The sequence below is a fragment of the Brachyistius frenatus genome, unplaced genomic scaffold (assembly GCF_029030835.1).
Source record: "Brachyistius frenatus isolate BFR_SWC_R1_liver_20210118 unplaced genomic scaffold, ASM2903083v1 Contig_21, whole genome shotgun sequence".
Classification (NCBI taxonomy): Eukaryota; Metazoa; Chordata; class Actinopteri; family Embiotocidae; genus Brachyistius; species Brachyistius frenatus.
The window spans coordinates 5,028,339-5,053,684 of NW_027210620.1; the positions used below are offsets into that span (position 1 = coordinate 5,028,339).

Genomic DNA, 25,346 nt, shown 5'->3' on the forward strand with positions numbered 1-25,346 from the left:
GGCCCCGTGGAGATAAAGTGTTTCACACGGGCCCGGCTTCATGGATCAACACTGCTAATTCAAACGTGGAAAAATCAAATCTGGGCAGAAAACTGCAGCGCTTCCGCAGATGAGGCTTTATATCAGCTAGCCATAACACGCGACTTGGAAGCGGTTCAGAAATCTTAAAGCTGCAGGCAACTTTACACGTTGGCATCTCCAAATGGCAGCTGTTGGAAGACTTTGAACTTTTAATAACCCAGAAATCGTGGAAAGCGACATTACTAACCACTTGTGTGGAAAGTGTCTGGTTTGTCGCGGTGAGGAAGACCGGCAACATTTCTAATGCGTGTCGAGTTTTCTCACAGCTTTTGAGGAAAAAGGTTTTAATTTGGCTTTTGGATTTGATTTGTGACTTCCTTTGGCGGGGCAGCGTCTGAGCTCAGCGTTTTCTTGGCAAGTACAGTAAATCCATACTCTCGGTTACAGGGCATGTGATACTCTCCTGTGTTTCTACCACACATTCTGATTGGACAAAACGGTGTTGAATGACAAAACGTACAACAAAAGCACTATGGCGTCCTGTTGTCGTGATACCTGTTGGTAAATGCTTGACTCACATCTGGAGAACGAGACGTGAATGACGGGCGGACACTTGCTGGGAAACCTGCAAGGTCTGAATCGCGTAGGAGACTTCTGCTCTCTTATGAGAGCATGTCTGATTTTCTCACCTTGTCTATGTGCAAAGTTGGACAAAATAGTAATTAATGACATCAGAGCTGAATCAGCATCCCTCCAGCACAGTCTCAAAGATATTGTGGCATTCTCAATAAGCTTCTTAAAGATATTATTGTCTTTGGTTTGGATTGTTTGTTTCTATTTCCAACAGACTGAGTCCCTGCTCTATATGAACACCAAGTCATTTTTCATCCATAAATCAGAAAGTTCATCATGATGAAAATGTTCCCAGCACTTTGGGAAACCACCATGTACTAGATTTGGAGTTAAATTATAACTTTGAAATACATTTTTGGGCTTCGCGACAACATTTTGTAGATAAAGGAAGAGCAGTCGTTGTGTAATGGGACAATGACAAAAGCCTTTTGTGATTTACTCACAGTTAATCTGTCTTGATAATTGGAAAATATGCGAAGTCGAGGACCTCACCTGACTGAAATAGTTCTTTATCAAATTACTAATTCTCTTAAGTGAAATCTTACTGTGAAGGCAAATTACTGTGACATAATGTTTCAAGTCATTCACTAATTTGATGAACATCCTGCATACAGACTCAAATTCCTGACATAATTAAATTGCTTTGTGTCCAAAATGCGTCGCAGTGTTGCAATGCAGGGATGTTTGCCGATGCTGGATTTAGTGAGTCGGTCGTTCGCTGAGATGCAGGAGTGACGTATGTGCTGTAAATCATGTGGGAGTGTCTGAGATTATTTGGATTAAAAATCCTTTGGATATTTCTATTTTTGTCTCGCCATTGTAACCTTTTAGAATGAAATCTGTCCAGTTTTTACATTACATTTCATTTAGCTGACGCTTTTGTCCAAAGCGACTTACAATAAGTGCATTTCAACCATGAGGGTACAAAACCCAGAACAACAGGAATCAAGAAAATACAATTTCTCCAAGAAAGCCAAACTACAAAGATCTATCAGTAAGTGCCATTTTAAGCGCTACTAAAGTTCTACTGTTCAAGGTAAAGTCGGAAGAGGTGTGTTTTTAGTTTGCGGCGGAAGATTTACAGAGTTTCCGCTGTCCTGATGTCGGTGGGGAGCTCATTTCACCATTTAGGAGCCAAGACGGCAAACAAGTTTCATGCCCTGAAAGGCGTTTGTGTTCGGAGGACTTCAAGTTAGAGGGCGGGAAGTAGCTTCTGTTTTCTTTCTTAATTTATTTCTTTGACATTGCTTTTTTTTTTTTTTTTTTTGAGATTAGCCTTGTCACACTTTGACTGCCTGCCATCTCTCTCCCTCTCACCCACATTTACGTGGTGTAAATGTGGGTGAGAGGGAGAGAGCATGTTTTTCCACCTTAAGCTTCGTTTTCTGTCTGCAGCTCTCCAAACAAACCCTAAACAAGTTGTCCAAAGCCTGTGCAGAGGGGAGGGGAGGGGAAGGGGAGGGGGGGGGGGGGGGGGGGGGATCTGGGCGGCGGCCACGGCTCGGCTGCATCCTATTAGGACTGGAAGTGTTGAAAAGGGGTGTGGCCTGGAGCCAGTAACATCTGTGCCCGTCCCGTCACCCCCCCCCCCCAAAAAAAAAAATCATTCTGCAGAGAGGAGCAGTGCTCGGAGAGAGAGGATACGCTGAGGAGAGAAGAACTCGCCCGGCCAGCTGGCTGTTAGCAAGATCTCAAACAGCAGCTCGTTCTGTATGGCGAGTTTATCCCTCGTCGTCCCCCCCACCTCCCTCCCCCCACCCTCCACACCTCTTCAGAAAAACGCAGCCTCCGTCTAACTGGGATTTTCCTCTCGGCTCCGGCGAGGTGCTTATTAGCCACTCCATCCCCGAGCCGACGACTTTTGAACCTGCGTGGATTTACATACCTTGCGCAGGAAATGCTCCCCCGTGCGCCGTGTTCGAGCGTCGCTTTTCCTGTCGACGGTGCAGAAAGCCGGACCCTGCCGTGATTTTTTCCGGATGTAAAGGGAATGCTCGGAGCGCGACGGGGACGAGCTCGCCGCCGGACAGGGTAAGACGGGCTCGCCGATTCCGCCTATTCTACCCTGTAATCAAATGAATGCGGGGAAAAGGAGCGCAGGAGCTGAAGCCGGCTCGCTGCTCGCTGAAATGTTTGTGACCGGGAGATAGTTGGAGGCTGTCGGCGTGAGGGGAGCTGCCGGGTTCGCTTTATCACTCCCCAGAATACAATCTGGACTCCGCTCATCCAAATACGTAGGTGATTGTGTCACGTCTGTCTAATTAGGAGGTGTTGGTGCAGGGAAGGGAAAAAAAAAAACACAAAAAAAAAAAAACAGTGTTGCCGTAGTAACTGGGGGATGGGAGGATGACGAGGGTCCTCCGATCAGACCCCGGGGCTGATTTCGTGGTGGGAGAGTAGTCCTGTGCATGCAGGGAATGCCCCCATAATGACAAGGCTGCTCTGTAGGTGAGGTGAGGTGGTGGTAGAAATATGTGATCTCAAACACACACACACACACACACACACACACACACACACACACACACACACACACACACACACACACACACACACACACACACACAGAGGCTACAGGCTGTTACCTCCCACCAGCTTCTCGCTCTGGTTTGGCGAACGCAGCCCGTTATCAGTATCAACTGAGCGTCAGACAGAGAGAGAGGATGGATGGCATACTCTTTCCATGAGGGGGGGCGGAGTGCAGATGATCAGGTCAATGAAAAGGAAAGTCACCTTGAGCTTGGAAGCGGGTCCGTTCATTCACCTCACTCACTTCCTGCTGCTGCCCATCCTTCTCGGGTTCCACTCGCGCTTCCGCCGCCTCCCTCGAGAGGCCGTTTATACTCCATATCGGATGTAAATACTCGACGGGCCGACGTTGTTGCAAAGGACTGACAGCTTGCCTTCGTACCTCTGCAGGATTTCCTGCCGTCTCTGAGCGACGGCAAACTCGATCTTACGCTGTAATCCTTAATGGTTTTGTAATTTGTTTTTGTGCGCCGAATTAGAGACACGATCCTATTTTCTTCCTTATAAACCTCCAGAACAGATTAAAAAGGAGGGTAATGTGCAATGGAAGGAGCTTACATTTAAATCGCCCACCCAGCCCGCACCGGTCACCCACCGCTCGGGTTGCCATAGCAACTGAGGAAGAGGTAGGGATTTTTTAAAGGACAGGCTGTCGCTCAGGGTACCCTAGAAAAGACTATAACGCTCTCCACGCCCCATTATTGACCGTCCTCTGGTCGTTTATTTCACTACGCGGGAAATAAATGTGTGGCTATTCTTAGTCGGCGCCTGGCCGTGGTGCACATCATAACGTTCCCTCCGCAGTACATCACGACGACAGCTACTGGTGCTTTATAATGTTTGCAGTCATTCAAAGAGCAGCTTTTCTATCTCAACTCGCCAGCTGTTTATTACTTCATTCTTTGCCTAAACACTCACTTCCTTTCCTTAACAGTAACGCTCAATTTCTCATCGTCACATCTTTAATGACGACAGAAGCAGGATGACACTAATTCAATAAATGCGCCGATCGCCTTTCCCGTCTGCTGATAATCGAGGACATATCGATTCCCAGCCTCCTGCTCACATTCTAGTCATCAGCTATCCGGTTAAGAACCTTCTGCTCATGAAAAACCAAAGAAAAATGTGCTGCTTTTTATGTGCATGTCCGATTAGCGTTGAGAGTAAATATATATATATATATTCCATGATACATTTCCTGCGTCACTGGAAAGGAGCTGCAGACGCAGTTCTTCTTGCACCGGCTTCCGTTGTCTTGACGCGTACATTTGTGGCCGGAAGAACGACTGCTCGGGCCGTCACGGTAGCCAGGAGGTGCTTTCCGTGCTGCACCCAAAAAAACCACCTAAATCTTGTTTCCTGACTGACTAGACTAGACATAGACCTGACTGACTAGACTAGACATCTGCATAAACGGGCGGAACGTCCCTTTAAATATCACAGTCTTAATGATTACGCGCAGCATTTCCACCACCGTCTGCTCATCGGATTCAAGATGACGCAGTACAGTTGTTAGGAACTTCACATGCAGAATTTAGGAGATGCAAATTACAACAGCATGAATATTGCTGAGGTAAACAATTTAGCAATTTATGAAGCGAACTTGAACCCGTGACAGATTTAGATCCTAGAACAAACGCTGCTGTCCTGAAATAGGCGAGTTGTTTGAAATGTTAGCGCGAGTTTGAAGCTGCAGTTTTTTTTTGTTGTTGTTCTGATTCTTTCACAAGTGGAACGACAAGAGCTCTTCATATTTTGGGGCTATTTTTAAACCGAGCTGTTCTTTTTTTTTCTCCCCCCTGTTTCGTGGAACATCACCAACAAACATCACCAAGTAACTTCGGCAGAAACTCTGGCAAGGATATTGTCGCCTGTTCAAGTAGTTCCCTGTTTTGCCCCGAGTCTAACCTCCACTTGAAGGGCTGACCCGTGGAAGAATGCTAACATGTTTAAGGTGGGGGTTGGAGAGTCTGTCTGCAGGACCAGTTTGACAAGCTTTGCATGTTGAAGGAACAGCAGCCTTTTAACCCACTTTTTAATCTCTGTCCTCCCCACATTTTAGCTGCACACTTCCCAGTCATAAATGTACTTTTTTTTTTTTTTTACTTTGTGATATTATTCTTTCACGTAAGAATTAAAGGGAAATACCACCAAAAAATTTTTTTTTTTTTTTATTTTTTTATTTTTTTATAAAGCCAATGGACAGCTCAGTATATTGTAGAGAAGACGCCTTCTTATTTTTGGAATAAAATGTGTTCTTCTCATGTCTAATCGAAGGCAAAAATGATCATGAACTCGCCGCAGAAATCGATTTCTAAAAACATTGCCGATTTGTTCAAAGCATCCAGGAAGTACAGGAGATCAGAGGGCGCAGTTTCTACTTCTGCGTTCGAGTTCCTTCCTTATTAAATTGTTATCGTCGAAACAAATATATGACGATAAACCTGCCGTTGAAGGGACCGTTTCCACGCTTCGTGAGAAACTACAGAGGGTACCGCATTTTGGATTCACAAGTGACTGAATATTTCCAAGGCATCGAAACAACGCTACTGACCGACATATCGGCACTGGATCTGCACAAGCCTCTGTTTGTAAAGTAAAGCCGTTGCCCGCCAGACAAAACATGTCAACGAGTCAGATCATCACCAAAATCTGTTGATCCAACAATCGGTTATAGCTCGAAGATCAAACTCGGTATACGCTGGTCAGCTTTCATCATACTCTTTCTCATTCTTCTCTTTATATTTAATGATCATTTTTGACCAGATTTTAACTTTGGCTGTGGTTGAAGATACAAGGGGTGTTGTTTTTTTGTTGTTGTTTTTTTTTTGCTCAATCATGTCAGTCGTCGTACACCCCCGACCACGATACTATCTCCAGATGAAACGTGTGTGAAGATCATGAGTCTGTGTAATGAGCGAAGATGTTGGATTAAATGACCTTTATGTAACGGGGCTAATGGAATCTGCTGGTTTTAGCCCACAACAGACACCGCCGTGTCTGTGCATTGGCAGCAGAGCACCAGAAGAGTATTTTGATTTATTGTGCACCAATATATTATGTTGAATAATACAGTTATCATCCTGACCTTCATTTTCACAAAACAGCCCACAGACAGAATTTAAAAAAAAAATTTCAGCAGCTGTTTAAATAGAAAACCAGAACAGTGTTTTTCCTGTTTGAAGAGTGAAGGGTTTCATTGTGGTTCGGGACATTTTTATAGTAACGGAAGCAAAGGATAAACAGACACAAGAATTTGTTAAATTGTTAAAGACTCTTGTTATAGCATTTGTAAAGCCCAAGGAGATATCTTCAGATTTCTTTTACGGTCCGACCAACGAGAATGCAACCCGAAAACATTCAAGTGATATAAAACGGATAAAAGGACTTAAACGACAAACTAAATCTTCAAATATTTTTACAATAAAACAGACTAAAACCACATGTAGCTTTAGACTTGATTAAAGTAGTTTAAGTAGTCCTATTTTAGTTTTTTTTTTTTTAAATTTTAACCGTGTTATTTCAAATCAACGAGTATATTAACGCGCGCGCAAAAATGTCATCATTTAAAAACAGCATATGCAAATTCTTTGCGTTGCCGCCACAGCTCGGACTCGGTTGCGGTCAGCGGTCACGACTTCAAAGTCTTACAAGAACTGAGCTTTTATAACCCGCGGCCCTGTAGACGAGTATAAAAACGTTGAGCTGGTGGAAGAAACGCTTCCTTTGTCCGTCCCCGCGCTGTTATCCGTCCCTCTTCGCTCTTACAGCGTCTCTGTATGTTAATCCTGTAATCTGAGAGTCACTTCAGCGCTGCTCCCTCAGCCATGTGACATTAATGCTCCGGAGGCAAATTCTTTGCCGCATCTCGACACCCGGTCATGTCATTTAAATGCACATGAACACACACATATTGCAGCCAAACGGCGCCGCGACCGCAACACTGCTGCGTTCACATCGAGGACAATTCTGACAGGCTCTAAAAAGTGATCGATTTTTTTTAATCTCCTCATAACCTGCCACTCAGCATTTCCGTAATGGCCCAGTTATTTTCTGATGAGTGTCGCAAAGTCTGCACGTGTTTACTCATTGTGTGCTCGGGGAGCCGACGGCTGTGTGCGCTGTCCAGCTGTGCAGGACAACATGGACACCTCTGTGTCATTTGTAGACGCCACAGCTGAACCAATGAAAATGAAGACGGTGTGAAACCCAAGTTTGAACGGGAGATATTTCCCAAGTCTGTTTGTTTTTCTTTCTTGATGGGACAAAACCGACATGCACGACATGCGCTACAGTTCAATTGCATTTGATTGTTGTTAATGTTGCACGTTTTGTGGCTGTGACCAAACCCCCTCCCCACCCCACCACCCCTCCTGTGGACACAGTTTTGAGTTTCAAAGGTTGAGCAAACAGCCAGTGTTCAAATGCTGGGTTGCTGATTGATTTTCACTCGGGCAGCTCCAGGCTCAGGCTGTGTATTTTGATGAAAGGACTACCACTAGCCTTATTGTGTTAGTCCTGTGCCTTTTATTTGCTGCAGTCCAGACTGATCCAAAATAAATGACCAAGCGCAGAGAACAACAGTCCTGGGGTTCTCCAAAAGCCTCTCGTGCTGAAAATGAGTGCAGCGTCCTGCAGTTCTTGCGCTGTCCTGCCAAACCATGAACTGTGCAGCGAGTATTGGTTTGACGTAAGAGAACACGTTTATAGTTCTCAAATGAAACTCTTGTCAGTGTGAGAGGCACTGTGTAGTGGAGCAGTGTGTCATGGCTGCAATGTTGAGTTGCTTGGCTTTGAAAATGCTGTGATGAGATGATCATCAAATCGTAAATCTGATGCATCCCAAATCCTAAATCAGAAAAGAAGATTATACTTCTGTGCACCAAATACCTTTCTGCTCCAGCCACAGCTGCAGCTCCACTCTGCAGAACCAAACCTTCTACTCACAGCTGTAACATCTTTTTTTATTTTTTTTTATGTAACATGAAATGATTTAGGTCCTCTTTGGCTGTTAATGTGGCAGAATGTACCATCTTGGGTTAGAGCCACGGCATTGTGTAAGAATGATGATAAGAGTAGTATGATGCTGTATTATTTTATATTTTCCAGGAGAAATTATATTTTTATTTAGACTTTAGGGATTCAGTTTTTCTCAAGGGTTTTTCACACAGATTGTTTCCAAGTATAGTTGTTTTTTTTTTAACTCGGTGTGAAGCAACCCTGCTGCCAAATATATATATTGAATTTCATTACTGTCTTAACGTCATAGACTTTATATAAAAGCGGACGCCAATGCGGAAGTGTCTTCAACTGCAGTACGTCACGTGCCGCTGGCTGGCTTCAAAAAGGCTCCGGCTCCATAGACTCCCATTCAGCTTCTCTGAAGATGAAATACAAAGTCAGTTTGATTGACAGGCTTGTGGTGCAGTCAGGTTTCCCGCTATAGGTGGGCGGGAATAGTGTTCTCCTAGGATGGAGCCAGATCCACCGGTCGCTCCTCCCCGTCTCGTCCAAATATGGTCACTTCTGGCTCCCAAGATGGCGACGGCCAAAACCCGAACTCGAGACGGCAAACCGGTGGGTGATGTCACCGTTGGTTTGCAGCTCGCTTTACACCCACATTCTTGTTCAAGATTTCTTTCGGCTCTACGACTTCTTTGGGAAAGTTGTTCATCTGTATCTTATTCCGTCAAACATTAGTGCAACTTATCAAAAAATTAAAGCGCCCGAATCTGCTGAGAGATGCCAGCTGGTGCAGAAGAAGGTATTTTGCACATCTGTTTTCAATACGCTGCTGTCCACTGTGTTCTCGTTCCAAGGTTGAATTCCTGCTCCAAGTCAAGCACATGCTAGGTTATTAGCATCAGCTTGAACTTGACCTGTTAGCATTTATAAATGAAGCACAAAGCCACCAATTAATGAACGCTGTTAATTCACGGCTGCTTATTTACTATGAGGATGATACGAACTATGGGGATTTTTGGATTTTTTTTTTTTTAGGAAGTGATTTCTTCGCTTGAAATGAGCAATTTGATTTCGCACAAATTGCTTTGTGTTAAGAAGAACTGTGACAGAAGGTCATTGTTGGATGGGCTGTCGCCCAAGCGACCGCAGCCCACCGGCCTACATTATTTCCAGTACGGAGTTTACTGTGCCGTCCGACAAACCCTTAAAATCTTTTTGTAATTGTGAACGGTAAGAGGAGGTTGAGGAGGTCAATGAAATGGACACCACCGGAAGAAAGGAAAAGGGAGAAGAGGCCGAGCCGGACGGAGACGGTTGGATGAAGGGCGTCGGGTCGTCGCCGTATTCCCGCTCCCTGTTCTTCACTCTCCTCCACACATGTTCAGTAACGTGAGTGTGTTCCTCTGTGTTTAGCTCACGATCGCTCCTCTCGGCTTCTGCCTTTTCTCCGGTCAGACCTGACAGCGCCGCAGGTTTTCACGGGGAGGTCTTGGACGGGCACCATGCACGGCCTCGCACTCACTTCGCAAACACTGGGATGCTTTTTTTTTTTTTTTTTTTTTTTTTTTTACAGTCTGGACCCGTGCCAGGTCATCCACTCAACCACATGGTCGAGAAAACAACAAGAGTGTCCGCAGACGGAAATCTCTCTCGCACAAAGAGAGAAGTGTTTGGCTGAATACGAGTGGGCGGGTCTAATTATCTGATGTGTGTGAATGAAGGAGTGCAAAAGAATCCGCCTTTTACCGTACGCAGCTGCCTACGAAAGGCACGACGGCGTCCGAGAGCCGGTTTACGTTGGTATAAACAGCTTTGTTCTTGGTTGTATAAGCGCAGCTGTTGCATGGCATAATCGTCAACTTTCAGACTGTTAACATTTCGAACGTGCCAGCTCGGAGGATAATTCCCGCAAATAACCAATAATCCTGCTAAGTGTTACTGCTCGGGCAGCTCAGGGGTCAGTTGAACCTGTCGGCTGGCACATCGGTGGACCAGCTCGGTTTCGAGCGGCTGACGGCTGAAGGTGTTGTTGTATGTACGTGTTGTTGAGCGTCACCAGGCTCACCTGGCTATGGGAGGAATGTCCTCCTGTTGCAACAAGCCTCCGTTGTGTTGCGAGCCTTGACCGTCTGACAGACAACCTCCGGGGGCTAATGTCGGAGCGCTTCGGTCTCAAGAGGGTTCGCAATTACGGCACAAAGTCCTCCCGGTGACAGCGGTCCGTTCAAACCTTCCCCGTTTCCTGCTTCCTGCAGCTGGAACCGGACCAGCGTCGTCCCGCTCTGCTTCACGAGTTTACACAAAGTTTACAGTCTGCTTTAGCTAATGGAAAAGATGGACAGGTTTGTGGACTAATATGGTCAAAGAGGGCTTTGAGTCGTTTCTTCTCTTCATGCCAGAATAGATGGTGAGCGTGAAGTCAAGCAGCTGCTGCCGAGGCCTCCAGTAGTCAATTTGGAAAAGTCAAGGATGTGTCAAAATAAATACACTATTCAGTGTGTTAGTAAGAGTGAGCTGCTGTGTACTTTATCCCACGTGTGGCCATTGGGCTTCGGGCACCTCTTCTGTCTTGTATACTATATGCTTTTCATTTGCTGCCCGTTGTGTATATTAGTCTTTATATTAGAACAGAGTCATTATTCTTATGATGGAATTTGTTATACTATTGTTAATTTTGTTTGACAGTTTGCCCATTTAATACTAGTTTGTTGGCGACCCGAAGACAGAAGTTGTAATGTGATTAAGTGCTCATTGCAGCACATTTCATTATTAATGAAATTAATTGTCTGCCTGAGACAAAATTGACAAAATTGTTAAATGATATTTTATCTTTGTGTTTTGATTTTAGTCCCTATGGATTTGCTTCTTTTTTTTCTTTTTACAGATGAGTAATGAAAGTATAACTGATTTCAAGATCTTCTGGTGGCTGGGAAGAAGCTTATAACAACTTTGGTGACTGTTGCACATTTGTTTAAAAAACACAGCTGCTGGATGGAGGAAACCCAGATGAACCAAAAAAGGGGCTAAAATGGGACAGTGATGACATCAGGCTTTATTTAGGTAGACCACAAAATTGACTTTTTATGACTCCACTCATAGGAAATGTCCTCACTTTCTCCTTCGGAAGAAATAACTTTCGCTGCCGTCTGTTGCCCGAGCTAACTGAGAACAGTGACCCGCAATCTTCGATCACAGCTGAGGACGTGACCCGGCCGGCCGGACTGAATTTAGAAATGGTTCTGGGTGCAGCTTTTGACCTATAGGAAATCACGGGGAACGGTTGAGTGGACATGGTAACCATGGTTATGGTCATTGGGCCACCGGTCACCAAGAAAAGACATCCAGAAATTCCTGCATGTCAGCACAGCCTCTGTGGTTGAAGATGCTCGGCTTCGCACCGCTGGTGAAGGAGGGAGACTGTGGAGCTGTTTTTGTGACATGCTGAGGACAGCGTCCTCGTGGATATCTGGACATTACATCCTCACTGGCCAGAAAGCAGAGAGTTCTTGCGCACTTGATTCCCATATACCGGCTTGAATTTGAGCCAGTAGGCCAGCGAGCACACAGCATACAGCTTTCTCGTCTTTCTGTCTTCGTGTTCCTGTATTGATTAGTAGTTTGTTACAAGTCCAACGTGTTTATGTTATTTGTAGGGAGGTAGGAAGTCGGGTCTCGTCTTAAAATCGTACGTTTTGTTGAACTTCTTTTTAGCTCTAGCAGCAACTTTAGCAACTGTGACTCTAAATGTATTGAAAGCAGTAAGCAGAGATAGTCTGGTCTCGTCAAAATAGTCTGCAACTCTGAGGGTGAAATGGATGTCTGCACCAGAATTTCATGCCAATTGATGCCAAAAGACATTTGACTCAAAGCCACATGATGGCAGTTGAGAAAGTGTCAGCAGTCATTGAAGTCATCACCGTCTCTAAATGTTGCTCCAATCCATCCAGTAGTTGGGTATTGAGATACTTTAGACCGTAGCCATGAATGTGATTCATAGAAACCTAAAATACACTCTTAAGCGTTTCTATGAATCTACTGAAATGCAGTCAGGCTCATTGAATCCTCACCTGGAAGAACTTTCTGTGACGTGCTCAACCCTCCTCAGCAATGCTGCTCATTTGGGACAGCTGGTCTCTATGTATTTTTATCTGTGATATACAGGCAGGGCAGATGATGCAATAGTCCAGCCCAAGGATTGGCCACATTTCCTACATTACTAATACAATTGCAGCTGCTGCAGATTTTAATCCAAATGTGTCATTATATCTACGAAGCAAAACAGCAGGAAGGGGAAGTCGGGCCATTATTATTATCGGGAAGATTGAAGTGTTGTATATTTGAGTTTGATGTGGTCTCTAAATGTTGTAAATCCCACCCGTCACTTTAACAGTAAGCAGGCTGACTCGTAACACCCCCTCAAGGGTTTGCAAAAAGGTCTGTTTAAGCTCTTTACCAGCACTGACCGGGCCAGTCTCCAAAACAACATGCAGCCTCGCACACCTCTCATCGCGGCCATTGTAAACACACCCCTCTAATCATGACTCGTTAGATCTTCAGAGGAAAGCCGATGCTGAATAGGAAGGGGTAGATGAGAAGGCCTGAATACACTAATCCAGGCAAATTATGGTCTCCATTTCAACCATCACACTGTCATCATGACAGGCCTCTATTGTGTAAACGATATAATTGAATCTTTCACTCCTTGCCCTCAGTGATAAAGTGCATTGTACTTTCCCTTCAAAAACGATGACCCGGCATCAGTAACCGTTACCAGGGCCGGAGGTTCCGGTTGTAAGAGTGCGAAACTCGGCGTCTTTGCAGACGGTGTTTTTCCAGCTGCAGTAAGCGACAGCTCTGGTGTTGCTGTGCATATATTCGAGTAGAGCAGAAAGTATCAGTCTTTGTATTTATTACAATCCAAATGGTGTGTCTGGGGCCAGCTAAACTGCTTGTTGAATAGTTAGATAGCTTTGAAGCTCCCCTCCCCACCCCCACCCTCCACCCTCACCCGCTCCCTCCTTGTGGGTTTAGGCGGGTTTGTGACCGTTTGCGTAACTTTCCAAAACCGACCATCTGAAACTTGCACCCACTTCACGCCCCGATTGGCCAGATGTGGTTAGTTAAGATCAGCATGCTGGGTTTGTCTTTCTCTCTATAGCTATATTTTTGCACTTGATATACAACAAGTTGTTCCACTTTTCACGTGTGCAACAGTGACGTCCTGCGTGGTCGGACAACACGTCTCATGAACCAGTTCTGACAGAGCGTGTGGTGTTTCTCGAGCTTATTATGTACTCGGTTTCTGTGATTGATTTTTCTGACCGCCTGTTTTAAAAAAAGGACGAACCTAAGTGGTCCTGACTTCATTCCGCTCTGTGAGGCTAAATTGAGGCCCGTGTTTGAAAACTCACCACGTCGCTTCTTTGTGTTCGCAGTACTCTCTGACGGAGGCCGAACTCTTGAGGTGGAGGAGGCTGTAAAAGAGGCCCTGACGGAGCCTCCCACCCTCCCTGCCCGACCAGTGGGACACGTTGGATGGCCATGGCTCCTCGGAAGCGTGGCGGCGGTGGCCGCGGAGGCCTCTCCTTCATCTTCTGCTGTTTTAATGGCAGCGACCACCCGGAGATCACCTACAGGCTGCGGGAGGACTTTGCCCTGCAGTCCATGGAGCCGGCACTGCCGATGCCAGGATATGATGAGCTGGACAGCATGTTCTCCGAGTTGGTGGTAAGGCACTCTTCTTCCTTTTCTGGTTTTCTTGTTAAATCCAGACTGCAGTGATTATAAGAGTCCATAAGAAGTGGTTCAGTTCATGTATCTGGAAACATCGCCTGACTAAGTTCGTGATAAATCTGGTGATATTCTATATTTTTAGTGTCAACAAACCCCTTAACAACATTGAATGGATCCTACTACCAAGTGTCGCCTGGGTAGTTAAACCCTGATATAACTCAATCGACTGCACCATCAAAAACACTTAAATGAGCCACACACTTGGGCTGGATGACCTAAAAGTTTGCAGTGGTCTTAATCCTTTTTCTCAAATAGCAAATACTACACAGTACAGTTTAGAAAGACAACCGTTTCGTTCCTAAAACGATCCGGGACGAATTCTGACATCTAAAAACCAACCTGTCATCCCAACAAAGAGGAAGGAACTTAATCGTTCACTCTGAAATACTTTAAACTAATGATCTTTTTAAAAATGAACACCGATGTTCAACATTTTGTTAAACTCAAAAGAGATCTTTTAAAATATACCTCATTGATTACACCGTCTGTTATTCACAAATGAACTGCCACTTCCTCCCAGTGTACCCTTACACTATCCTGTGAGTAATGGGGCCAGTCTGCTTTTCTTTCTGTCTTATTGTCACTTCTAATTTGTCGTGCCCTCCTCTCTCTTCTGGCCCCATTTCCTCTCTCATGGTTGCCACAGTAATCTGAGCATGGCATTTTTTGCACATCAATAGGCCTCATTCAGGAGCTCTTAATGTCTCAGCCTCCTCCATCTGCTAATTGCTTGTTTTTGTCCACCACCCTTTATGAAGACATAATTGAGTAAGTTGAGTGTAACGACGAGGAGGCTTTCAGTTGCTCTGTTTACTAAAAGAAAACAGACACGTGCTTTTCTTTTCACCCAGTAGGAGCCACCGCGGGCGTGCATAATCCAAATGGGTTTGCTGGGGGAGAAAATGGCTCACGTTATGAAATACATTCTTGCCAACTGCTCAGTTACAGTCACTTAAACCTGACCTCTGAACTTTCAATGTATTTGAACTCAAAGTGAAGCTTCTTTTCCCCATCCTACATTCGGAGATCCTTTTTTTTTTTTTTTTTTTTCCGAGTCAACGAAATCTTAAGCTACACATCTACTGCTTAAAACATGTAGCTGCTCTTTAGCGTCGAGATTATTTTGCCTTTAACACATTCAATACTTACTTGTGACAGTGTGCACCAATTTCACAAGATCAATCAATAGTCCAAACAACCACTGTGGGTGATTTGATCATTGCACATATTGATTTGCAGGGCTGCATCAGCACCATTTGCACTAGGTTGCAATTGCACCATTGTTTAGGTGTATATATCTATATATTTGTTTCTTAGCTGTATATATGTCTATATATATCTGTCCGTTTTTGTTTTTTTGTACCCTGAGAGAGAAGCTACAACCGGAGTCAAATTCCTTGTACGTGTAAACATACCCGGTCAATAAAGCTGATTCTGACTCCGATGGTGAACGCTTTAGCAAATATAACCCCAACAGGAAGTTCCACCATGAGTCATAAAACATTTAATAATGAATCTGGTGGGTAAATCACATGAAGTCACAGTAATCCTGATTTGTTGCCCAGTATGAACTCGAAAACAATCAGCCCGTGTTTCCTGGACGTTTTTATACTATACTACTAAATTGCTTAAAAGCTTCCTCATGATTTTCACCTCCTCTTTCACATGAGCTCATTTAGCTTCAGTTATCTTCCGACTGGACTGAAGAAAACCGGAACACAAATATGTTAAAGCTCTGAAAAGTTACATATCTTGCTGATGTGTCTCAGTTGTCCAAGTTTTCTCTGCTACTTATTCAGACACTTATTATGACAGCACCCTTCGCGTGCCTCTGGGAAATATCTGTGATAAATTGTGACGCATGTTGTTTCCAGATGTTTGTTACCACATGAGGAGCGCGCAAACCACGCCTTATCTTTCCCCCATTACTCACGTCTAAAGCCAGGAAGACATCTGATCTGATTCAGAGTCGTGCTGAATTTACTAGCGATATCTCAGCTGATTTCACAAGGAGATTTAACACAAACTGATCAGGAATTGAAACCAGAGCTCGATTAGAATTACGCCTGGCACTGGTTTTTGTTTTGGGGAAAAACAAAATAGATTTATGTACATACTTCTAAATTTGCAGGATGATGTTTGATAAATTTTGCAACTGAATGTTGTCCATATTTAGGCCCTGGATATAATATTCTCTCTGCAGTCTTCAATAAAGGATTGTGAAACATATTATTTAGACATGTTCCTTTTCCTTTGAGCCAACGTTTCTTGACTCTTTTTTTTTTTTTTTTTTGCTTTTTCTTTCAACTTTGCAGGACGAGCTTGACCTTACAGAGAAACACAGGGAAGCCATGTTCGCCCTGCCTGCAGAGAAGAAATGGCAAATCTACTGCAGCAAAAAGAAGGTAAGAGTTCCACATCCCTGTCAGCTGGACAGTGCTTCACTCCATAATCAATAACTTCTGTTATTGATTATGAATCCCCTGATCACAGCAGTGTGAGTGTGCTGTCTGTATCTGGGGAAAGCAGATGATCTTTTTTTTTTTCTTCTTCTTTGCCGTCGGTTGTGTGTCACTACCCACACAGTAGAAACACACGAGATAATACGGAACCTCGTGTTTTGTATTGAGATGAAGTCAAAGTTTAGTCCTAAAAGTGAGGTAAGATTTTAGATTTCAGATCTTCACAGGGGCTGACCAGGCAGTAGTTATTATATAATACCGGAGGGCACAGTTTATGTCTTTCTGTCCCCCTCCTGTCTTTTTGACTTTTGTTACAAATACAACTTGTTGTTTTACTCTGACATATTGCTTCTAACCAGAATAATCTGCATTGTCCTGTTCACGGCAGTGCTTTTAAACATCAAAAGCATTATAATTGACATTTTTGTAAATGTTCACTTTCCAGCCGAGAATTAGATGCGATGATCGCCACCACTCTCATATCGGCATCGTAAATATGAAGCTACTGCCGGAGAATGGTTGGCTTAGCGTAGCACAAAGACGGGAAAACTGGGGAATTTTGTTCCCTTTGGACAGGGCAAGGACGGTTGTCCTCTGTGTCCTCTGTCTGTGCTAAACGGAGGTAATCCGCTGCTGTCAGTAATTTTTGTATCTCATATCTGTAGATGGGATAACATTTTCAGACAGATCTGCCAGAGGAATCTTTTTATACGTGTTCTCCGCTCTCTCTCGCTCTCTTTCTTGGCAGGAAAGTGATTTAGCATTTTTTTTCTCAAAATGCCAAAGTATTCCTTTAATGTAGAAGCTTCATTACTGTAATGTACACCACTGCTCTGTACTTCATTCGTTCACCAGGTAGTTCTTCAGTCCCCAACATTTTGTCTTTAGCTGACCTCATCAGTCACTTCACCACCAGCTACTTTGTAATAATTATATTCCCCGGTCTCTTACGCATCTCTTAAATTACAGGTCCCCCCCCCTCCCCATCACTACATAATAACTTTTTACTGCTTGAAAAAGCTCCATCATGAATAACTCACTTAGGAGGATGTTACACAAGGTGGATATAAAAATAGCGACGTATAGAGGGAGTAAGACGAAGGCTAAATCTGGCCTCTTCCATTAGATAATCCACTAACAGGGAAGGCAGTGACAGGAACTATGAAAAGTTGAAATGTATTGTAAGAGTGAAGAATTAAAAAGTAGTGTTGTGTCTCCAGTACGTGCAAAGTTTGACTTTGACTGTTCTCCGACACTATAAGGTTGTTATGTCTTTGTTTCATTGTCCTACCTGAATGAAAAACAGAACAGCTCGGCCTGTCTGCTTAAAAGTTTTTTGTTTTTTTTAAATCATGGTTGTAGATAATACACCTCACGTAGCCATAACATACTCGACCGCTCTGTGACGGTGTCGTGTTTCATTACGGCCTTTCTTCCTGATAAAAGGACCGTCAGCTGTTCCGCCTCTCTCTGGATATGAATTCATCCTCAGCGTGCAGGAAAAACACAGGCGCCTGCTCTACTTTAGATCAATGTGAACACAGCTACCGCTGAATGTGTCCTCGTATTTTTACAGCAGTGTGTGTCAAGGCCGTAGGTATATGCGTGTAGGATATCCTGTCCTGACTAGTGTGCAGACATGGCGTGCAGACTCATTAATCTTTTCCTACATCTGGTAACAAACTGGATGTCGAGGAGTTCTGGGATTTAGCCTGGTGGATGGATGATATTTAGTGTGTCAGTGTGTCCAGTATAAATCCCCAGCAAACAGCTGCAGAAAGGCGCTGAGGTTATTAAAGCCACTGCAGCAAAAAGTCCTCATACTGTACATACAAAATATGGCACAGCGTTTGAAAAAGTCCTTTTTCTTCACAAATTGATCTTTTTATGCACATTTTGATTGAGTAGATGTTTTCAAAATAAACTGGGCCAACCTCAAAAATCAATGTGACAGTGTGTGACAAAAGAATGGAAATAAACATTGGCTCCCCCCTCCCCTCCCCAAGAGTTAGATGAGAAGATCAATACTCGCATCGAGGCTCCAGTAAGTCCCGTCTTAGTCTTATTTTGGGGGGGGCATTTTGCCTTTTGTTGGATAGTTGCAGTTGATATAGACACAACGCAGGAAAGACATTTGGGGAATGACATGCAGCAAAAGGTCCGGCCAGCTGGGAGTAAAACGGGGCGCTCAGCTGCTGGAGGCATTTTCGCACAAGTGTTATGCACCCTAATCACTTCGTCACTGGGTCGTCCCCAAGTCAGGATAACAAGTTCAGCTCCAGCGTCTTATCTAGCGTACGGACTTAAAAGTTGTATCAATCTTTTTATATAACTTGCAGTGGATATGCGTATTTCCCAAAATGTCCGCCAATGATGTGTTATTATGTTGACAGATCATTTTTATGTAGAAAAAGTTTCTGGTACTACGGGGCTAATAAATATGATCGGAGCGTTGAGAAGCCACGTCGCGAGCAATTATGTTTGTCTCAGGTTTTCCTCTTCAGCCGAACACTCCCTTTGTTTCAGTCTAGATTGCACTTATGGCTTTCTTTCGGCTGCGGACAGCATCCACCAGCCAGTCGCAAGAAGGGACGCGATGGGGGAGAGGACAGCGGAAATGCATCCGCCTGCGTCTTCTCTGCCCCAATTAGTGACCCTATTACAAATAGTCCCAAAAAAAATAAAAATCTCAACATGTTCTGCTTCTGTTCAGTTCATGTAGAGTTGTTTCAGCGTTGGTGTGAAGGTGGGGGAGGATGTGGGTCAATCAAAGCTTTATGTGCAGCATCGACCTGCAGAACAGGGGCCGGGAGGAAAGGCATCAATATCGCTGACTGTGCAGCTCTGACAGACGGATACATACTCCTCATCTGAGCTCAGGGGGGGAAGTGTGTGTGCGTGTGTGTGTGTGTGTGTGTGTGCGTGCGTGCGTGCGTGTGTGTGTGGGCAAAGGAGGCAAAGGAAGCACTCAGCTCTCCAAGGCAAACAGGAAGGCTTCACTTCCACAGGTGCAGCTTGTGTGTGGCGGGGGGTGATAAGGAGGAAGGTGGGGTCATTATCAGGGCACTCAAAGCTCACAAGTGATGAGGTAGCTCTTTTTCACCAGTCGTTTCTTGGCTTGAGAATTCGGGCTGGACGTGGAGGAGATAAGTCAGTCAAAGCTCGGTCTGTTTGGTTTGGCCCGGCACCTGAGCTGATGAAATCATGCTGGAGAGAATCAATCTTCTTCCTGCTTCTCGTCAGCTCTCTTCAAGGCTACATCATCATGCCAAGATGAAGATTTACTGATCTGGTTGTTAGCAGAGATTTTGTAGTTGGGTTTTAAGTTTCATTAAAAAAAAACCAAAAAAAAGAGTTCAACTTCTAAGAGGACGGAGCTGTAACTTCACTTCCCTTTCAAGCAGACTGCCCCATTAAATACATGAAATGGATTCCTGTCTCCTAATGTGTCTTTGATCTTTATTTTCTCAAATGTGGAAAAAAAAAAAGTTCCCCAGTAGACTCTCCCAGCTTTTTCTCTCTCATCATGACCCTAAATAAACTGTAGACATGTTAGTGTTTGGAGCCCGCTGACATCCGGGTTAAAAGATGGACTCTGTGAGATGTAACAGGAAGCGGTCCCACCTCAACGTCTGCTCCTCTAATGGACTGGACTCTCTCCGGCGCCCGCCTGGTCAAACTGGCACCGGTCATGAGTGGAACAGCAGAATCGGGCTGTCGCTGCACAAAATCCCTGCAGACCAGCCGAGGTCCAGAGTTTCGACCGGAGCAGCCAACTCTGTGCAGGCCCCTTTATTAACTGACGCCCAATTAGTTTCTGATGGTCACAGTTCACTTGTGCTTAATGGAGCAAGAGTTAAACTGAAAGCCGAGAGGCCTTTTATGTACCAAGCCAAGTTCAGGGTCGAGCCACTTTCTCCTCTGTGCTTCTGTCAGCTTTCTTAAATTGAAAATTAAATAATCTTAAGAATTTATGTTTTATTTTGTTTACGTTTCATATGTAATGTAAACGTGCCAGTCAGGAGATTAATCTCACCGTAAATCAGGCCGGCCGCGTCCTTAATCCACAGTTTTAACATTCATTTGCTAATCTCGAGATTTTCTCAAGCAGCTGTGCTCTGGTTCTTTGGAACTTGTCACCATCTCTTGAAAGTCAGTGAAGTGCTGGAGGATAAAATAGGTTGAATATCTGTGTCGCCCTACTTTGAGTTCTTGCTTCAGTTTTGGCTTTTGGCTATTTATGCCCAAGACCTTCTGTTTCCTGCTGGTGTTTGTGTGTTTCATGTCTTTCAAAGCCAAGTGATCTGACGCATGATGGAAAATGGGAGGAAAGAGGGAAAAAGTCCTTCATCTGTCTTTGAAGTTTGATTCAAACATGTGACATAAACCAAATAACGTGTCCTCTCCTGTGACTTTCTGAAATGTTTCCTTCAAGATCTCGTTCTTGTGTGACATTTTTAAACTCCAATCACTCACAGTTGATATTCATGAACCAAACACATCTTTCTTGAATTCACTTATGTTCTTTTTCTCTTATTATTGTGTCATTTTTCAAAAAATGTAATTTTATCTCAGCAAAGTGTCATTTATTTTTCTGTATGTTTGTTTTTCAGGAACAAGAAGAAAACAAAAGTGCAACTAGTTGGCCAGAATACTACATCGACCAGCTCAATTCAATGGCAGCTGTAAGTAATGGCATTATTTTTCTTTGTTACAAAATAGTCATCTTCTGCTCCCCCTAAGGTTTTATGTAATTTAGTGACGTAATACTATGACTGTACCTGTCATAAACTGTATCTTCAATTAATTTACAGACCTCATCTTTTGGCAATTTGCCTTTTGGTAATTATGTTATTAGACGGTGTTTAAACCGATTAAAGTAGTAAGCAGATTTTTTTTTGCTTTTTAAATCCGGTGGGAATTAATTTAACAAGTGACCTGCTTGTAATCAAGAAAATGAGTCTTATTTCAGCCTTTACTAATTGATTCGGCTCTTGATTATGTTTATTGTTTTGTTGAACAGAGAACGACGCTCCTCGCTTTGGAGAAAGAAGACGAGGAAGAGAGGAACAAAACCATAGAGAGCCTGAAGACGGCTCTGAGGACCCAACCCATGAGGTGGCTACATCTACATCTCCCTCTGTCCCGCCCTATCATCCCTGCCTTGTTATATATAATGCCAGCTATCATCACATCTCCTTTCATCTAACCTCCTCTCGCCTCGTCTGTCACTCTTTCCTGTTCTTCACCCTGGTATGGAAATGAGTCCTTTAAAAACTGAGCACCCGTAAAGGTCGCTGCGGCGCCAGTTCAAGGTTTTTCATTGACTTAAATGTACATTAAAGGAAATCTTTTCAAACACACTTTGGAAATAAATGTTACATTTACTGAAGATAATGAAGTTATAGCATAAGGAAATAGAGGCGGCTGAAGGAGTGGACACGCATAGACTTAGACATATTTAGCTATTTGATATGTGATACCACAGTTATAGCCGAGGACATTTTAGCTTATAATTATATTTCCCTGGTAGATCTAGACTTCCCTGAAGCAGTAAGGTCCCATTGACTGCATGTCTTTCCCCTGTTCTCTTCCCACATTTCCTGCCTTTCTCGTACTGGCTTTATCTAATAAAAGGGGGGAGGGGGAATACATCTTTAAAAGAATAAAATCAAGTTGTCTCTAAACCAGGATGACCCCTGTGTTGCTCTAAGGTTTGTGACCCGTTTCATCGATCTGGACGGCCTGACGTGTATCCTGAACTTCCTGAAGAGTATGGACTACGACACCACAGAGTCACAGATCCACACGTCTCTGATCGGCTGCATCAAAGCCCTGATGAACAATTCTCAGGGCCGCGCCCACGTCCTCTCTCACACCGAGAGCATCAACATCATCGCTCAGAGCCTGGCCACAGAAAACATCAAGACTAAGGTGGCTGTCCTGGAGATAATGGGTGCTGTGTGTTTGGTGCCTGGCGGGCACAAAAAAATCCTGGAGTCCATGCTACACTACCAACGGTTTGCCTGCGAGAGGACGCGCTTCCAGGTGGGCGTGAGCGAGTCAAGAGCCCAGTTGTGGTTTTAAATCTGTTGCCGACAGATAAAGCAATTTAAAAGCAACATTGCCTGAAGATATTTAACTCCTGTAATTGCTTGTCATTCCTCAGACACTTATAAATGATCTGGACCGGAGTACGGGGCGATACAGAGACGAGGTCAACCTGAAAACAGCCATCATGTCCTTTATTAATGCTGTGCTGAGTCAAGGAGCTGGAGAGGTAAATTATATGCTGCTATCAGGAGCCCTCTGATCCTTAGAGGTCCTTATAGTTGACCATTCATTCAAGAGACTCTTTAAAACATTGTTTGCATGCTTTTTCTACTGCTAATTTTTTGTTATTTTCTAATAAAGACAAGTTTGGAGTTCCGCATCCACCTCCGATACGAGTTTCTTATGCTGGGAATCCAACCTGTGATCGATAAACTACGGTCTCATGAAAACTCCACGTTAGACAGGTGAGAAGCAACCTCACTCAAAACCCTGATTTCTTTTTGGGAAGAGCTCCCTTCCTTTTGAGTGGTGCCAATAAATATTTAGTGATGAGGAGCTGAGAAGACATAATGAACCAGGACACTGCCTGGGACTGACTACGAGTCAAAAACTGAACTTACAAAGCCAAAAAACTTTCAAGTTAGAGAAAGAAAAAAGCAGATTGTCATCTAGTAAACACAACTATACCTTCCAAACAGTCTTTTTTTTTAGATTTTCTATTTCATGCAAATGACAATACATTCGAATTTTACTGTTTATATCGTCATTACTGCCTTCAGCGGTCTTTCTGAGTTAAGCAATTAGTATAGGAGTGCATCATATTTACAGGCTGTCTCTCTAATTCCATCCTTCCCTCTCTCAGGCATTTAGACTACTTTGAGATGCTGCGGAATGAGGATGAGCTGGCTTTGTCCAAACGTTTTGAGTCGGTAAGGAAAATAAAGAGCTTTCCCTGCATCTTGCACGATTTCGGTGTGAAATACTTTGCGGGTATTGATGCCTGCTGTTGTCTTCTTCCAGGTACATATAGACACCAAAAGTGCCACCCAAGTTTTTGATCTCATCCGCAAGAAAATGAACCACACTGATGCCTACCCGCACTTTATGTCTGTCCTGCATCACTGCCTGCTCATGCCACGTGAGTGTTTCTGTAGATTATCCATGACTGGACAAACTATAAATCAAGGCTTGACAAATATTGTGGAAATCACACAGAAATACACTTTTTGTTTCTACACCTTTTTTTTTTTTCTTTCTGCTGTCTAATGTGATGAAAAGATGCTGGGGAGTTAAAAAAACAAAACATTCCCTGAAATATAATGAGGCTCCAAGCAAGGCTGTAGTTTTACTCCCACCAAATACACAATATATCTGTACCTTCTGGTTTGAAGCCAAAATGATAAGAATGTTGACTTTGTCCAGATAAGTCAGTCCAGAAACTGGATAACACATTCCCAGCCAAACTGAATACTATACTCATTAAGAGTCTAATATTTAATTTGTAAGTGATTTTCTGTGAAACTTGCATGAAGCCCGAGTTCCCACAGCATCTGATTTGAAATCAAAGAGCCACTAAACGGCTTCAGATATTCCTCTTCCTCTCTAACTTACCTGAGGGTGTAACTAAAACGCAGCTACGTGTCATGCGTTAATAAACTTGTGACGGCCGTTAAATAAAAGGAGGAATCATAATTATATTACTGAATCTGATATGATGACAGGATGCCTCCCGACAGTTTTTTCTTAGAGTTTGCGTTTACAAGGATTTCGGGATAAAAAAACAAAAACGAGGCACCAGTAAGCATCTCGGTCCCCCCAGTGATGGACGCAGTCTCAACAATCAGAAACAAATCTGTACTTTCTTTTTTTCAATATAATGGCTCCTTTGAGCTGTTTCACCACTGTGGAACCAACTCTAATCAAGTAATGTCTCCGATATTAAGGAAATGTCGCTTGAGGGAAGTAAAGTAACTTCGGTCAGGAGACTAATGGGGAAACTTGCACCTCTTTTTGATTCCGTCTCCAGACAAGAGAAGTGGGAACACGGTGCAGTACTGGCTGCTGTTGGACCGCATCGTCCAGCAGATGGTCTTGCAGAACGATAAAGGTCACGACCCCGACGCCACACCACTGGAGAACTTTAACGTGAAGAACGTCGTCCGGATGTGAGTGTTGGATTTCCTCTGGACAGACAGACACATAGACGAGTACATGGAACAGATTACTTGACTGCCAGATTGAAGAAAGTAGAACAGTGTTGTGTTTGCTGAGAAGTTGAAAGCCACGTGCGTAACAGAGCTGGTTTAAAAATAGCTTCCCTTTTAAGTTCAGAAAAAGTGGAGCCGTTCATGTGAAGGCTTTGATTAACTCGGTGTGTCATTCTTTCTGCAGGCTGGTTAATGAAAATGAGGTCAAACAGTGGAAAGAGCAGGCCGAGAAAATGAGGAAAGGTGTGTATGATTCCAAATAGAACGAGTTCCTTAAATCCGGTTTCTCCTTAAAATCATGTTTTCATCAACTCCGTATGAATAATTTCGTGCTTTGATTGATTTCCCATCACAGAGCACCATGAGCTGCAGCAAAAGTTTGAGAAGAAGGAGCGCGAATGTGATGCCAAGACGCAGGAGAAAGAGGACATGATGCAGACGCTGAACAAGATGAAAGAGAAGCTGGAGAAGGAGAGCAACGAGCACAAAAATGTCAAACAGCAAGTGGCCGAACTCACTGCACACCTGCATGAACTCAGCACCGTATGTTCTTCTTTTTATTTGCTGTCATAATTACCTTAAAATAAAACTTGATTTACTATTACATTGGACATTGAAAAGCAATGGTGGTCAAGAGCCAGTCACACAATTTCATATAGGTGACAAAAAAAAAGCTGTGTGG

At 43.8% G+C, this 25,346-nt stretch overlaps 1 protein-coding gene across 3 annotated transcripts in view; it reads left to right on the forward strand.

The window, feature by feature from the left end:
* Positions 1–25,346, forward strand: part of LOC138619829 (disheveled-associated activator of morphogenesis 1-like) — a 46,778-nt gene that overhangs the window by 12,370 nt on the left and 9,062 nt on the right. For 2 of the 3 annotated variants that reach the window (XM_069696625.1, XM_069696627.1), the window contains exons 1-13: positions 2,470–2,685; positions 13,584–13,875; positions 16,257–16,346; positions 21,017–21,088; positions 21,427–21,521; positions 22,118–22,451; positions 22,573–22,683; positions 22,818–22,921; positions 23,320–23,386; positions 23,478–23,595; positions 24,484–24,622; positions 24,849–24,907; positions 25,020–25,207. In XM_069696625.1, the coding sequence (XP_069552726.1) occupies positions 13,684–13,875; positions 16,257–16,346; positions 21,017–21,088; positions 21,427–21,521; positions 22,118–22,451; positions 22,573–22,683; positions 22,818–22,921; positions 23,320–23,386; positions 23,478–23,595; positions 24,484–24,622; positions 24,849–24,907; positions 25,020–25,207 (1,569 nt within the window). In that variant the 5' untranslated portion in view covers positions 2,470–2,685; positions 13,584–13,683. Of the gene's footprint in view, positions 1–2,469; positions 2,686–13,583; positions 13,876–16,256; positions 16,347–21,016; positions 21,089–21,426; positions 21,522–22,117; positions 22,452–22,572; positions 22,684–22,817; positions 22,922–23,319; positions 23,387–23,477; positions 23,596–24,483; positions 24,623–24,848; positions 24,908–25,019; positions 25,208–25,346 lie in introns of those variants that run through there. The other variant, XM_069696626.1, reaches the window with a different exon arrangement.